This window comes from Mastomys coucha, unplaced genomic scaffold (genome assembly GCF_008632895.1).
Source record: "Mastomys coucha isolate ucsf_1 unplaced genomic scaffold, UCSF_Mcou_1 pScaffold21, whole genome shotgun sequence".
Lineage (NCBI taxonomy): Eukaryota > Metazoa > Chordata > Mammalia > Rodentia > Muridae > Mastomys > Mastomys coucha.
In genome coordinates, this window is record NW_022196904.1 from 119,878,110 (window position 1) to 119,891,731 (window position 13,622).

Consider the following 13,622-nt stretch of genomic DNA (forward strand, 5'->3'; position numbering starts at 1 on the left):
AAAAAAAAAAGAAAAAAAAAGGAAGGTAGAAAGGAAGGAAGGAAGGAAGGAAAGAAGAAAGAAAGGAAGAAAGAAAGAAAGAAGGAAAGAGGAAGGAAGGAAGAAAGGAAGGAAGGAAGAAATTATTTTTTAAAATATGCATGGACAAGAAAATGGCTTAAAACACTTTAATCTCGGGATCTGAGATCAGTAGCAAGGCTTTTCTCACCAAAGCAGCAGATACCTTCTAAAACATAGATGGAGTCATAAGCTCTTGTACTACCTGGGCCCAGCCATCATGTCAGTGTTGGGAATGGTAATACAATGCAGCTCTCCTTCTCAGGGGACAGTACACATGAAAAGGGATGCAAACTGCTCAGAGCAGTGCTGTGGGCCAGTGCTGAGTCCTAAGCCACACTGCCTGGTCAAACCCCCAGGCCACCCCAGCTACTGCTCACTATGACTAGTGGCATACACCCCATGAGAGAGGCGTTCTTCAGGGTGACAGTTCACACAGAACCAGCCGTCACAATGCTATAGCTAAGAACACCCTCAGTGGCTGCCAAGAACCACCTGGTGTTTCATAGTCACTCCTCGGTACTGAAAAGTCGCTCTTGTGACATCCATGCACTCTGGTTGCCATAGTCACTCCTCGGTACTGAAAAGTCGCTCTTGTGACGCCCATGCACTCTGGTTGCCATTTCTCAGCAAGACTTTATTCTGGAAGAATCCAAATCCCAGGGACATGAGAGGTCTACCAAGACCCCCTCAAGATCCCCAATTCTAGGAGCCTCTCCCTCTCCTTCCCCTTTCTCTCCCCTCCCTCATTTTATTCACTCTTTGAGAATTTTGTATAGTGTATTTTAATCATATTCACCCTGTCCCCCAGCCCCTCCCATACCTTTCCTTTTCCCTAAACACCAAAGTCTGTGTCTTTTCTCCATTCATTAAAAGCCACAGAGTAGAGTCTGTATCCATATACTATTGCCTCCCACTGAAGCCTGGTCGCCCTACCAGGGGCCACACACTTAAAATGAAAAGTCTCTCTCCCAGCAGATATCAATGGCCAATAGGTTCTTAGCTAGGGTGGGACTTGGTGCCCACCTCCCCTGTCTTTTAATTCTTGCTTCTAAAATGTATGCTGGGGCAGCCACTGAGCTCCTCATGAGTTATCCTGCCCCCTAGACTTGCAGTAGGTCACTGAAGGTAGCCCAGGGCCTTCAGCATACAGCCCTCTCTGCTCAAGCAGCCTGAACAGTAAGTAGCTGCTGGACCAGTGACCACAGAAAGAGATGGCACCTTGGAACCTCAGGTTCTCCAGTGCTGACACAGGGATAGCTGGGAGCCGACCTGGGGCGGTTTAACGCAGTGTGCTTTAATGCTCTAATGGTTATGAAGAGCCTCCGCCACCTCTACCTCCCACCCTCACAACCTCCCCTTCACTCCCCATTCCCACCAGGCCCCTGCTTAGCATGTATGAAAATTGGGCACATCTGCAAGCAATGTCACCACCAGCCAGCAGAGGGGGCTGTGAGCCGGGCATGCTTTATCTTATCACGCTTTACTTTTACCATTTGCCCCCCTCAGTACAAGGAAGAGCAGCTCATCATCGCCTGCGAGAAGTGGCTGGCGATGAACTTGGTCCCTCTAGTGGGGACGCAGATCCACCTCCGCCAGATCCCTGAACCTCTGCTGTATAAGGTGCTGAAGTCGCCCAGGTCAGAGCTGGTGTGCTGCCCCCAGGGTGGGTGGGTGGCAGGAAGCAGGGGCTGATGGGGGAAGGAGTGGTTGCAGTAGAGGCCACACCCACACCCTCTGAACTTGCCCTTTTCTTCCCTGCTCTCCCGGACAGCCAGACTCTGGGTGGGGGCCACAGCTCAGGGTACTCCGTGTGGGGTCCGGAAGAGGGAGACCCTTCCTGCTCCTCCTAGGTAAGGACCTGCTGGCGTCAACTGCCTCCTTACCTGCCTAGGGGAGAGAAGCAAGTGACTATTGCCTAAGTCATTAAAAATAGGCAGGAAAAGAAAAGAAAAATCTTTTGCCCCCAAACAAGATTTCATCTCTAGTCCTGACTCCTTTGCCAAATATTTCTAAATTTGGTTATCCAACTGCCTGCTTAGCCACTCTGTCAAAGCTAAACACCGCAGCCTTCAGGGCTCTCTGCCTTTGTTATACACTCCTATCTTGACACAATGTCCTCAGAACACATTAGAACTTTGGGAGTCCTCTGGACACTACATTAACCTCACCTTGACCCCCGAGGAGGCCCATTCTGTTTCCAAACTGAACACTCCACGGTGCCAGCGCCACCCCAAGGCTAAGTCTCCATCATTGCTCATGGCACACAGCAATGAAGACACCTCCAGTGTGTACCTTGCTTCTGGCTTTTACCCCTAGAAGCGTAATCTAGCCACACCATTTCATGGTCTGGCACAGCCCCACAGGGACCTTCCTCAGACTCTCCACAGAGGTGTAACCACGCTCTGCATGCTTCCTCCTGCCTGCAGCCCCTGTCCTGTCCTGCCAAGCTCTGTCACCTCCTCTCTCCCTCCTCTCTCCCTCTCCTCACAGCGCCATGGCTCTTAGCTGATGCCTAACATCTTACCAACCCTTGCATCTGGGTAGCAGGTCTTCTTCAGTATCTATTTTCCTTCATCTCAGACTACTTCCTTACATCAATCACCCTTCTAGAAACAAGATTGCTAACATGAAAGGACTGTTTGTTCCTAATTCTTTTTAAAAAATATTTTATTTGCAAGTCTCAAACTTCAGGAAAAACAAGACCAGTGCAAAGAGCATTGGCTCTCAATTTGCAGTGGTTTCTCTCTGACTATATTTATCCTAAACTAAGCACAGCCCAAGCTGAAAATGCAGGGGATGCCTTGAATTTCTCTGACCCCACAGCCACCATGGGGTGTCCATCATTCACTGTTGACTGATGTCATGTGACGATGTCATGGTGATATGGCTGCCATGTCATACACCACACTAACCACTCTTTGAGGAAAAGATCAAGACTTGAAATTTGCTTTCTACTGAATGGATTCTTACACCATCAAAGAATAGAAAACTCAACCATACCTCATTCGCTCCCAGTCTGACCTGGGCAGGTCCTCGGCTAAGGTTCCCCGTTACCCGGTGACTCTAGGTATGTCAAACTGATGATAAAAAATGATCCAGTACAACTGATAACGGAATGACAGGTAGTCCTAAACTAAACTTGGAATTAGAGAAGAAAAGCAATAATGTTACTGGGAACAGAATTGGGTGAGTGATATCTGAGCATTATGCCAATGGCAAGCTTCCTGAAATTCATAACTGCCTTTGTCACTATATTTTTTTAAAAAAATGTTTTTCTTAGGAAACCATTAGTGATAGCATTTGGGATGAAGAAGCACTGAACATAGCTTACTCCAGTTCACAAGGGTGTGTGTGTGTATGTGTATGTGTGTGTATGTGTATGTATGTGTATGTGTGTGTATCTATGTGTGTGTATGTGTGTGTATATCTGTGTATGTGTGTATGTCTGTGTGTCTGTGTGTGTGTATGTGTGTCTGTGTGTGTCTCTGTGAGTATATGTCTGTGTGTATATGTCTATGTATGTCTGTATATATGTATGTCTGTTTGTATGTCTATGTGTGTGTGTGTGTATCTGTGTTGTTTGTATGTCTCTGAGTATGTTGGTATGTCTGTGTGTGTGTCTGTCTGTGTGTTTCTATGTGTGTATGGATGCCTGTGTGTTTCTGTGAGTATATATATCTGTGTGTATATGTCTATGTGTGTCTATGTATATGTGTGTCTGTGTGTTTGTATGTCTATGTGTGTGTGTATCCGTGTGTGTGTATGTCTGTGTGTGTGTGTGTATGTCTCTCTGTGTATGTCTGTGAATCTGTCTGTGTGTGTATGTATGCCTGTATGTGTCTCTGTGAGTATATGTCTGTGTGTATATGTCTATGTGTGTCTGTGTATATGTATGCCTGTGTATTTGTATGTCTATGTGTGTGTGTATGTCTGGGTGTGTGTATGTCTGGGTGTGTATGTATACACCTAGCCTAAACAAGAACCTAGCTCCTACCCCTATCACCACACACACACACACACAATTTGGTCTTGAGAGAGTTGCTCCATGCTGGATCTTAACATATCCCACAATTTAAAATTACCAAGAGACACCCAATGCCCTCACATTAACAGAGGCGGGAGGGAGGCAAGGCAGAGTCCTGGTGTTGAGGGACTCCATTATCTAAGAGGACCCTGGAAGCCAGTTCCAGAGCAGCAGTGCACTGTGAGCCCCAGTCACTCTGGCTCCCTATGTTTTCCTCACTCTTGTACCCACCACCCTCCACTCCACCCTTCAACAGAGCAAAGGTCAGGGACTGAAGAACATGTAAACATGGGGTCCTTAGACATTACATAACACTGTCCGTCCCTCCCTTGGAGAGGCTGAGCTGTCCAGCACTGGCAACATTTTACTGAAAAAGAGGGAAAAAACATCTGACCACAGGCAGAACATTGGTGATGGCACAGGCCTGACAACATGCTGAGCAGGCAGTTCCAGAGCATTACGTGTCAAATGTCTAGACTCGGCAGCTTGGCAGACACAAGGTGGAAACTGGGCCCTATCCTTCTGGCTCTCTGCAGGAGGCACCTGTGCAGATAGGTCAGGGGTTACTGGCTAAGGGCCTACATCCTCAGCCCACAACCCCTGAGGTAGACAAAGACTCAGGTAGTCCAGACTCCCGCAGCCTCTCAGGTTGGCCTCAATCTGAAGTAGCCACTGACTTCAAGGCAGCTCCTATCTGCTGCCCCATGCTGGGATGGTGGAGTCAGATGGATCCCAGGAGCTCATGGGTCGCTCAGCCTAGTTCAGTCAGTGAGTACCAGGCCAGTGAGAGGTCCTCTCAGAAAACGGGATAGAAAGTGATCAAGGAAGATACTTAATGTTAACTTCTGGCCTCTACCATATGCATATACATGAACACATAGATATGTACATGTACACAGAGAGAGACAGAGAGAGAGGGAGACAGAGAGAGAGGGAGATAGAGACAGAGACACAGAGAGACACAGAGAGACAGAGACACGGAAAGAGAGAGAGAGAAAAAGAGAGAGAGAGAGAGAGAGAGAGAGAGAGAGAGAGAGAGAATATAAATGTAACCAGGATAGAGGAGCTTCTGTCAGGGCATTTGTTGAGAAAGTTTGGTACCACTTTTCCACATCTAATAAAGAGGGAACACTTCCTCAAGGAACAAGCATTTTTGCTAGGTGCTGAACTGCATGGTCACCCTTTCATCACCCCAAACCTGACACTATAGTACGTCAGGTAGCTGATGAGGATCTGGGCAGCGCCTCTGCTGGCTCCTGGACCCACACCTCGCCTCCAATATGGCACCTTTCACTATTCATCAAGTAAGCAGGGCCTTCTGCAAAGAGGTCAACCAGGTCTGCGAGGTTGTGTGAGCCAGAGCAGGAAACATGGAAGTGGCCAACCTCGGGGCCACAGAGGGACATTCCTGGGCCCCACTCAGTTGACCTGCCAGCCACCCACTGTCACTTGGCCCCCAGCCAGTGAGAAAGGCACAAGGGTCGATAGCCTTTTCTCATCAGAGCCCTCTGCCTCAGGGCTGTCCAGCATTCTCTCTCTGAAAGTCAGTTGAGCTTCACCTCGTCTTCTTTGGGTTTCACTTTCCATTTTGTAAGCAAGCTAGAATAAAACCATATGCAAATATACACAGTTTTTCCTGACCTCCTGGGCCTCTGGGCTTAATTTGTTTGCCTAGAGTGTGGTTCTCAGTTCATTTTCCTTATAGAGGTCACCACTAGGTGACCCTGTTCTCATAACTCCAATTTTTGAAAACCTCATCCCAAGTTCTGCATTCCTGGAAGCCAAGCCCCAACAACTATCCAATTCCCATCAACACAAAAGTGTATCTTACAACAGGGGTCCCAGTCCCTCTGTCTCCAAGATGCCTGCTTCCTGTCTGACTCAGAGAAGCTCAGAAGCTCAGAAATTCCCTAAACAAAAGACACTGGTGAGATTGCTTAGCAGGTAGGGAGTGTTTGCTGTGCAAGTCTGATGACCAGCGTGCCATCCCAGAACCCAAGCAAAAAGCTGGGTGTGGTGGTGCAGATCTGTAACTCCAGCATTTCCACTATGAGATGGGCGATGGAGGCCAAAATGCTCAAGGGCTGGCTAGCCTGGGGTACAAGGTGCAGCAGAAACAAGGGAGATGTTACCTCCACAAAGTGCAAAGTGAAAGCTGTGTCCCCAAGGTTGTTTCTCTGACTTCCACGTACAGGTCAGAACATGTATGCACTTGTACTTACATATAGCATGGGATGCACACACACACAGACACACTCACACACACACACACACACACACACATACATACACATATACATACAGACACACTCACACACATACACACATACTCACACACATATACATACTCACATACACACACATACATACACATATACATACAGACACTCACACACATACACACATACTCACACACATATATACATACACACTCACATACACACACATATATACACACTCACACATATATACACACTCACATACACTCACACATACATACACACTCACACACATATATACACATACACACACACTCACACACACACACACACACACATACACACCATGCACGTATGTAACATTCTTTAGACTAAAGAAAAAGAAGACATGCCTGTTATCCTTGTCACACCTGTCCCACGCTCTGACAGTGACAGTGAGTTGTCCCACATGTGATTTCTGAAGCTGATCCTTCTCTGTCAAACAAAATGCCTACCAATCATGGAGCACTTGTCAAACACAACACTCTGAGTGTGTTATCCAGAGGGCTCGTCCCCACAGTGGCTCAATACTTCTTACCTGGGAGGTCACAGGAAATGATTAGTCAAAGTGATGCTTCCCCTCTCTCATACAGTAGGCGAGCTGCATCTGAACCCAGGCCAGAATGCCCTCTGAGCCATGGCCAGAATCTAGTTACCTATGAGACCTGTCTCCTTATTGATGGTCAAGGTCAATAAGGATGTTGATCTTATTGTTTTGCACTAAAAGCATTAAAAGTTTGTAGTGTGTGTGTGTGTGTGTGTGTGTGTGTGTGTGTGTGTGCATGTGCATGATAGGACAGCCTGTGGGAATCAGTTCTCTTCTTTCTCCATGGGTCCCCAGGATTGAACTCAGGTCATCAGGTTTGCTGACAGGCACCTTTATCTGCCAAGCCATTTCTCTGATGATTTTTTTTTAAGTTTAGTTTGTTATTATTTTTTAAGGTTTTTTTAAAATTTATTTTATGTATATGAGTACACTGTTGCTGTCTTCAGACACACCAGAATCGGATCCCATGACAGATGGTTGTGAGCCGCCATGTGGTTGCTGGGAATTGAACTCAGAACCTCTGGAAGAGTAGTCAGTGCTCTTAACTGCTGAGCCATCTCTCCAGCCCTCTCTGGATGATTTTACTGTAAAAGTTTTTATACAGAGTACAATACATTTACTGCTCTAAATGAACAGATAGTGACACTTTGCCATAAATTAAGAAAAAAAAAAATGCCAGGTGGTGATGGCATATACCTTTAATTCCAGTACTTGGGGAGGCAAAGGCAGGTCAATCTCTAAGTTTGAGGCCAACCTGTCTACAAAATGAATTCCAGGACAGACAGTCACATAGAGAAACCCTGTCATGAAAAAAGGAGAGAGTGGGAGGGAGGGAGAGGGAGAAACAGAGGCAGAGAGACAGAGACAGAGTGGATATTAGAAAACAATAGGCCAGGAGTGGGTGACACCCACACCTTTAATCCCAGCACTCAGGAAGCAGAGGCAGGTGGATCTCTGTGTGTTTGAAGCTGCCCTTGTCTGCATAGTAAGCTCCAGGCCAGCTGGAACTACACAGTGAGAAGGCTTGCAAAAACACAACAAAATAAAATACAAACAAACAAAAAACAAATAAAACAAAATGAATCACAAAAAAACTAAAGCATCTCCAGCAAAGCCATCCCCTCTTCCCCAGTGCTGTTCCATTCCTTAAAAAGGGACTGGCTGGTAGGAGCTCGTAGACAGCCTCACCATGTGAGTGAGCTCTCTCTGCACACTTAGACACCCACAAATAATGCATTATTTTGCCTTGCAAACCAGCATCCTTATGGCAGTAGGAAGACATCACAGCCGACTCACCGAGGTCAGCCCTCGTGCTCCGTCCCAGGCCATGCTGATGAATTTCATCAGATTTTCTAGTTCTAAGCACTGGGCAGGGTTCCACAACCATCCCTTTTCATCCCTCATGCAAAGGTCTTTTATTTTATGTAGTCTTTTGCTGTGACAAATAGCACAGCAATGGATGGCCTTGTTCGTGGCCTGCTCATGTAGGCGTGGCTTTCTCCATGGTGAGCCTTCAGAAAGGAGGCTTATTGTTTTGCACAGCGTTTTTCCTTGAAAATAAAATAAGAGGACAGTGTCTTATGGAAGACAATGATTTTTCTCCTAAAGAACAGGCGTCAGTTAGGTTACATTGAGGAGGCTACAAGCAAATACCAGGAAACATGCACAGCACAGGGTGAGAGACTGAGTTCTGTCTCATTAAAGTGTCCGAAGCTCTTGGATTAATTAAAAGTGTGTGTGAATGTTCTCCTTGTGCTTGCTTCCTACAGTGTGGCTAAACCAGCCACGTCTAACCTTTGACATTGAGACAGTATTGTCATCTATAACATTCAAGTTTAAGGACCGTGCAATAAAGTTATCAAGGAATCTCACGATGCTTTCAGTAACTTTATGATTACATATTGACCACATCCATCACTCTCCTGGGGGTCCATGTGGCCCACAGGTCACAGGGACAGGTTGGATATGCCTGGAGATGCTTCCAGAGACTGATAATTGTCCTAAACCTTAACTTCAGCAAATGCCTTTATAAAAGCCAGGACCCGTGTGGCAGAGCCATCCCTCTTGTTACTTCTGACTCCTCCTCGGTAAAATCCCAAGAAACTTTCTCGACTTGAGGTCCGCGAGGGTAGCATCTGCTCTAGAACCCACACAGCTTCCCTGACCCAGTTGACCTAAAGTCCCTATGGCAGCGGTTCTCAACCTGTGGGTCATGACTTCCTTCACAGGGGTCACATATCAGATGTCCTGCATATCAGACATTTACATTACAATTCATGACAGCAGCAAAATTACAGTTATGAAGTAGCAAAAAAAAAATTATAGTTGGGGTTCAACTCAACATGAGGAACTGTGCCAAAGGGTCAGAGCATTGGGAAGGTTAAGAACCACTGGTCTATGGAGACGTAGCATCAGCCTCTTTCTGGACCAGACAGTGACCAGCTTGGTTCTCTATGGCCAGACTCAAGACAGGGCATCTGTAGGTAGCCTGGAAACAAATAAAGGAATGAAGGAATTACACTGTGTCCATAAATAGTGGGGAAGGTGGGAGGGTTATGCTTGCATTGCTCTCTAGAGACATGATTTAGCTTGGTTTTTACCTACAATGATCCCTGGGTTGGAGAATTCAGAGGCTATGGCATATTTTATAACCAGGTACTGTGTGTAGGGTCAAAAGTATCAGTGTGTTTAAGAAGTGTTGCAACAGTTCCTTTGAGAGTCGAGCCAGCAGAAGCTATTGGAGAAGAGATAGCGTTGAGGTGGCTTTGGTCATAGTGAACTTCTTTTCTTTTCTTTTTCTTTTTTTTTTTTTAGGGACAGGTTCTCACTATGTGGCTTTGGCTGTCCTGAAACTCACTATGTAGAGCAGGCTGGCTTCAAAGTCACAGATATCTGTCTGCCTCTGTTTCCCCAGTGCTGACATTAAAGGCATGTGTCACCATATCAGGTGGCATAGTGGGTTCTTGAGGAGATGTATGTCCCTTGCTACTGTGGCCATAGCTTGGGCCCTGGAGCCAGGAGCCATCCCTGCCACTTTGCATAAGACCTGCCATTGTTGAGCATATCGTCACACGCAGGGCACCATCCTAAGTACTTTATCTGTGTGTGGTCAACACAATAATGGTCCCAAAGATGCCCACATAGTCTCTAGAACCTGTGAATATGTCAGAGTGCATGACAAAGGGGAGTTGAGGTTGCAAGTGGAATGAAGGCTGCTAATTAGCCGACTTCAACACGTGAGGTTCCCTAGCGTGTATCCAGCATCACTGGAAGGATCTTTTTCATATGCAAAAGAAGAAGAATCACAGACAGAAGGGATCAGAAGATGCTGCATTGCTGGCTCAGCCAAAGAAAGGGCCAAAAGCCAAGGAATAACAGGGCTTTCTAGGCGCCATGAAAGGCAGGGGAAAGATTCTCCCTAGTGCCTCCAGGAGAGCATAGCTGACCCTGTTCACACCATGTTCAGAGCCCAGTGAACTCCATCTTGTATTTCCTATCCCAAGAACCATGATGAATTTGTGTGAGCGTAAGGTGCTTTCAAACGGTTGCAACTTCAGTTGAAAACTGACAAGATGAACCCTGTCCTCTGGTCTTTACCGCTGCCATTCTAAGAAGTGGCTACGCTTGCCCTTTCGCAGCTGATGGATACCAGTCACACCCCAGAGGTTCCTGACCTATACCTGGGACTGAGCCCAGAACTGTGTGACCTGAGATAAGTCATTCATTTCAGCCTCTAGCCAGGCAGAGGTCCAGTGAGGTCAATGGTAAGAGACACTTGGGCTGTAAAATTTAGCAGGCATGAAGGGACAATGGCTGGCTGAAAAAACAAACAAACAAACAAATAAACCAAAACCTAACTTATTAAGATAAGTGTATCTGTGTGCCCTGTATTAAAATAAAAATTAGTGCTAAGTGCCACAATGAACACTAATTGAAATGTTGAATAAGCATAAGGCAAGGACCAACTTCAACAGGTACATCTATCTTAATTTCATGGGCTCCTGCTATGAATTACAGTTGAAAACTAGAATGACTCGGGAGCACAGAGCATCTCAAGAGCTCACTCAATGAGCACATCACTTCTGTAATGGCACGGCAGGTGGCTGAGAAATTCAGGACCCAGCGTCCGGTTCTGACATCTCCCTCAGAACCGAGTTGATCCACCCTGAGCAAGTTACTCAGTGTTTCACTGTCTGAGGTCACTTACAGGCTCAGGCTGGCTTTGTCTCACCCCCAGACCCACTTCTGCCTTTTCTTCTTCTTACAAGTGGTTCTTCCCTCCTAGTCCTAACACATGTCCCTCTGTCGTCCTGGCCAGGTTGTTCACCTTCAGCGAGTTCGACCTCCTGAAAACCTTACTCATGTGGGTTTACCTGCAGATGAACTGCAAGGTCCAGATGATCCCAATCCACGAGACCATGCTGGAATTTTTTAACAGGTAATGCACCTCAAGGTTGATTGGTAAAGTGTACATTGGTAAAGTGTACTGCATTTTAATTGACTAATTATTTGTTGTATGGGTGTGCGTGCCACCGAATGCACCTGGAGGTCAGAGAAGTCAGTTCTCTCCTTCCGCCATGTGAATCCCTGAGATCAAACTTGGGTTGTCAGGTTTGGTGACAAGTGTCACTGAACCATCCCTGTAGCTGTCTATTTTGCTTAAAATAAGAAAATAAAATAGAGGAGAACAATGTCAGCAATATAGTTTCGTTAGCATCATCTGAAGAGCATAGGGTGACTGTGACTATGAAATACTCGAACCACTTAGAAGAGTTGATAGCACACCCTTGTTTCTCTCTGAGGTAGCTGCATGCTTCCGGGAACTGGTGTGCACAGTAACAGCCACAATGCAGAAGGCAATAGCCCTTTGTGCAGGAAAATAACCATGCTACACTGACCTTAAAACATCAGGCCAGATGTTTCATTTATAGTTTTCTTTTTAATAGCATATAAAATTCTAGGTTTTCTGGAAAAAGATGGAAAGCCTTTGAATGTGCAAGGTTCCTAGCATGAGTCCAGTTTCTTATATTCTTCTAAATGTAAATGATCAAAAATTAATATATCTCCACATTCAAAGAAAAATAATAATTAGGTTGATACTTTGAGTGTGTCTTACTGAGCTCTCTTGAGAATGTTTTCTACTTGTTACCCCGGATTATCTGCACAATATTGAAGGTCTCTTGTTCATTTTAATCTCTCTGTGTGTGTGTGTGTGTGTGTGTGTGTGTGTCTGTGTGTGTGTGGTTATGTGTAGTGTATGTGGGATGTATAGTATGAGTAACATATATGTGTGTGTATATATAGTGTGCTGTGTGTGGAGAGTGTGTGTGCCTGCCTGCACAGGTTTATGTGTGAGTGTAGGGATATGTGAGCCACAGCACATAGGAGAAGTCCAGGCTTGGGTGTTGGTCTGCACTTTCCACCTTGTTTGAGACAGAGTCTCTTGCTTGCTGCTAGGCACAATAGGTTAGCTGGCCTTTGAGCTTCTGGAGATTCTCCTGTCTCTGCCTCCTATCTCACCTCAGGAGCACTGGGTCTCAGACACACATGCTACTACTGTGCCTGGCTTCTCGTGTGTTCCACAGATCCAGACTCAGGCCCTCATGCTTGCATGTCGAGCCCTTTACCCACTGAGGGCCTATTATGGTTCAGCTGTAGTGGTTCCAGTATATGGTTGATTGACTCTGTTACCTTTGGACCTGTGTGGACACAGAACACCATGGCAGGTGCAAAGCTGCTCACTTTGTGGTGACCAGGAAGCAAAAAGAGAGAAAGGATGAGGATTCTAACATCCCTTCCTATAGCACACATTAGAGACCTCATTTCCTCCCATTTAGTCCAAAACTGAAGGTTTATCCATAATCCATGCCTAATGAGCAAGCTTAACACCTGCACTTAGTGGGGGAGGGTATTCAAGAGCAAACCATAACACTTCTATATTAAATGTAAAATCACCTCCATATCATCCAAGATGGTGGACGAGTGTGGTGACCCAAAGACTATCCCAAGTGGTTGTAAAGGCTCTGCCCTAGCAAGGAAGCCCTGGGCAACCTTGCTTTCAATTCTGGTCCATGTTCCTATAGCAACAGGAATCGGGACCTCTTAGCATGAGGAGGCATGTTCTCTGCACATAAGAACTTAGCAGATAAGTATACCTTCACCATATTAATGAATAAATTGACCTGTTTTGGCCACGTTTCATCTGTATTGTTTTAAGACATTTCATCCATTCCTGGAACATCTGTGCTCAGTGTTAACTACAAGTTTGTCCTGTCTTGTTATTTGGGAAAAGCTTTATCTGGTGGCAGAATTGTATGCACTGTGCTTCGTTTCTATATAATCTGCTTTGAACCCAAATGCTTTAGATCCACGCCCTCCCTCTTTTAATAGCCTAGAGATTCTTTCTAGTGACTCATGTCCACCAGGAAAAATTGCTGCTTGGCTGCAGGTCAGCTCCTGCCCTAGCACAAGAAGATAGGCAGGGAGTTATCATGTGACTCATCATAGCTGTGGTTGCTGTGCAAGGAAAGTGTGCTAGCAGGGACTCGATGTGTGGAGCCCTCCACCATGGCGGGACTTCATGGAGCCGACTGGCCCTTGGGCCTTCTTTCATCTCACTGGTCCAGCCTAAGCAGTGACGATAAGATCCTCTTCTGAGGCAGTCCGCATACTGATGAAATCATTTAAATGACAGTAATTTTAAGCCATCTTGTTGAGAAGAGAGATGGCATTG

At 46.0% G+C, this 13,622-nt stretch overlaps 1 protein-coding gene across 6 annotated transcripts in view; it reads left to right on the forward strand.

Moving 5' to 3' along the window:
* Btbd16 (BTB domain containing 16) overlaps nt 1–13,622 on the forward strand; it is a 54,831-nt gene that overhangs the window by 25,219 nt on the left and 15,990 nt on the right. For all 6 annotated transcript variants that reach the window (XM_031388558.1, XM_031388557.1, XM_031388554.1 and 3 more), the window contains 2 exons: nt 1,567–1,697; nt 11,208–11,327. In XM_031388558.1, coding sequence (XP_031244418.1) covers nt 1,567–1,697; nt 11,208–11,327 — 251 coding nt within the window. The remainder of the gene's footprint in view (nt 1–1,566; nt 1,698–11,207; nt 11,328–13,622) is intronic.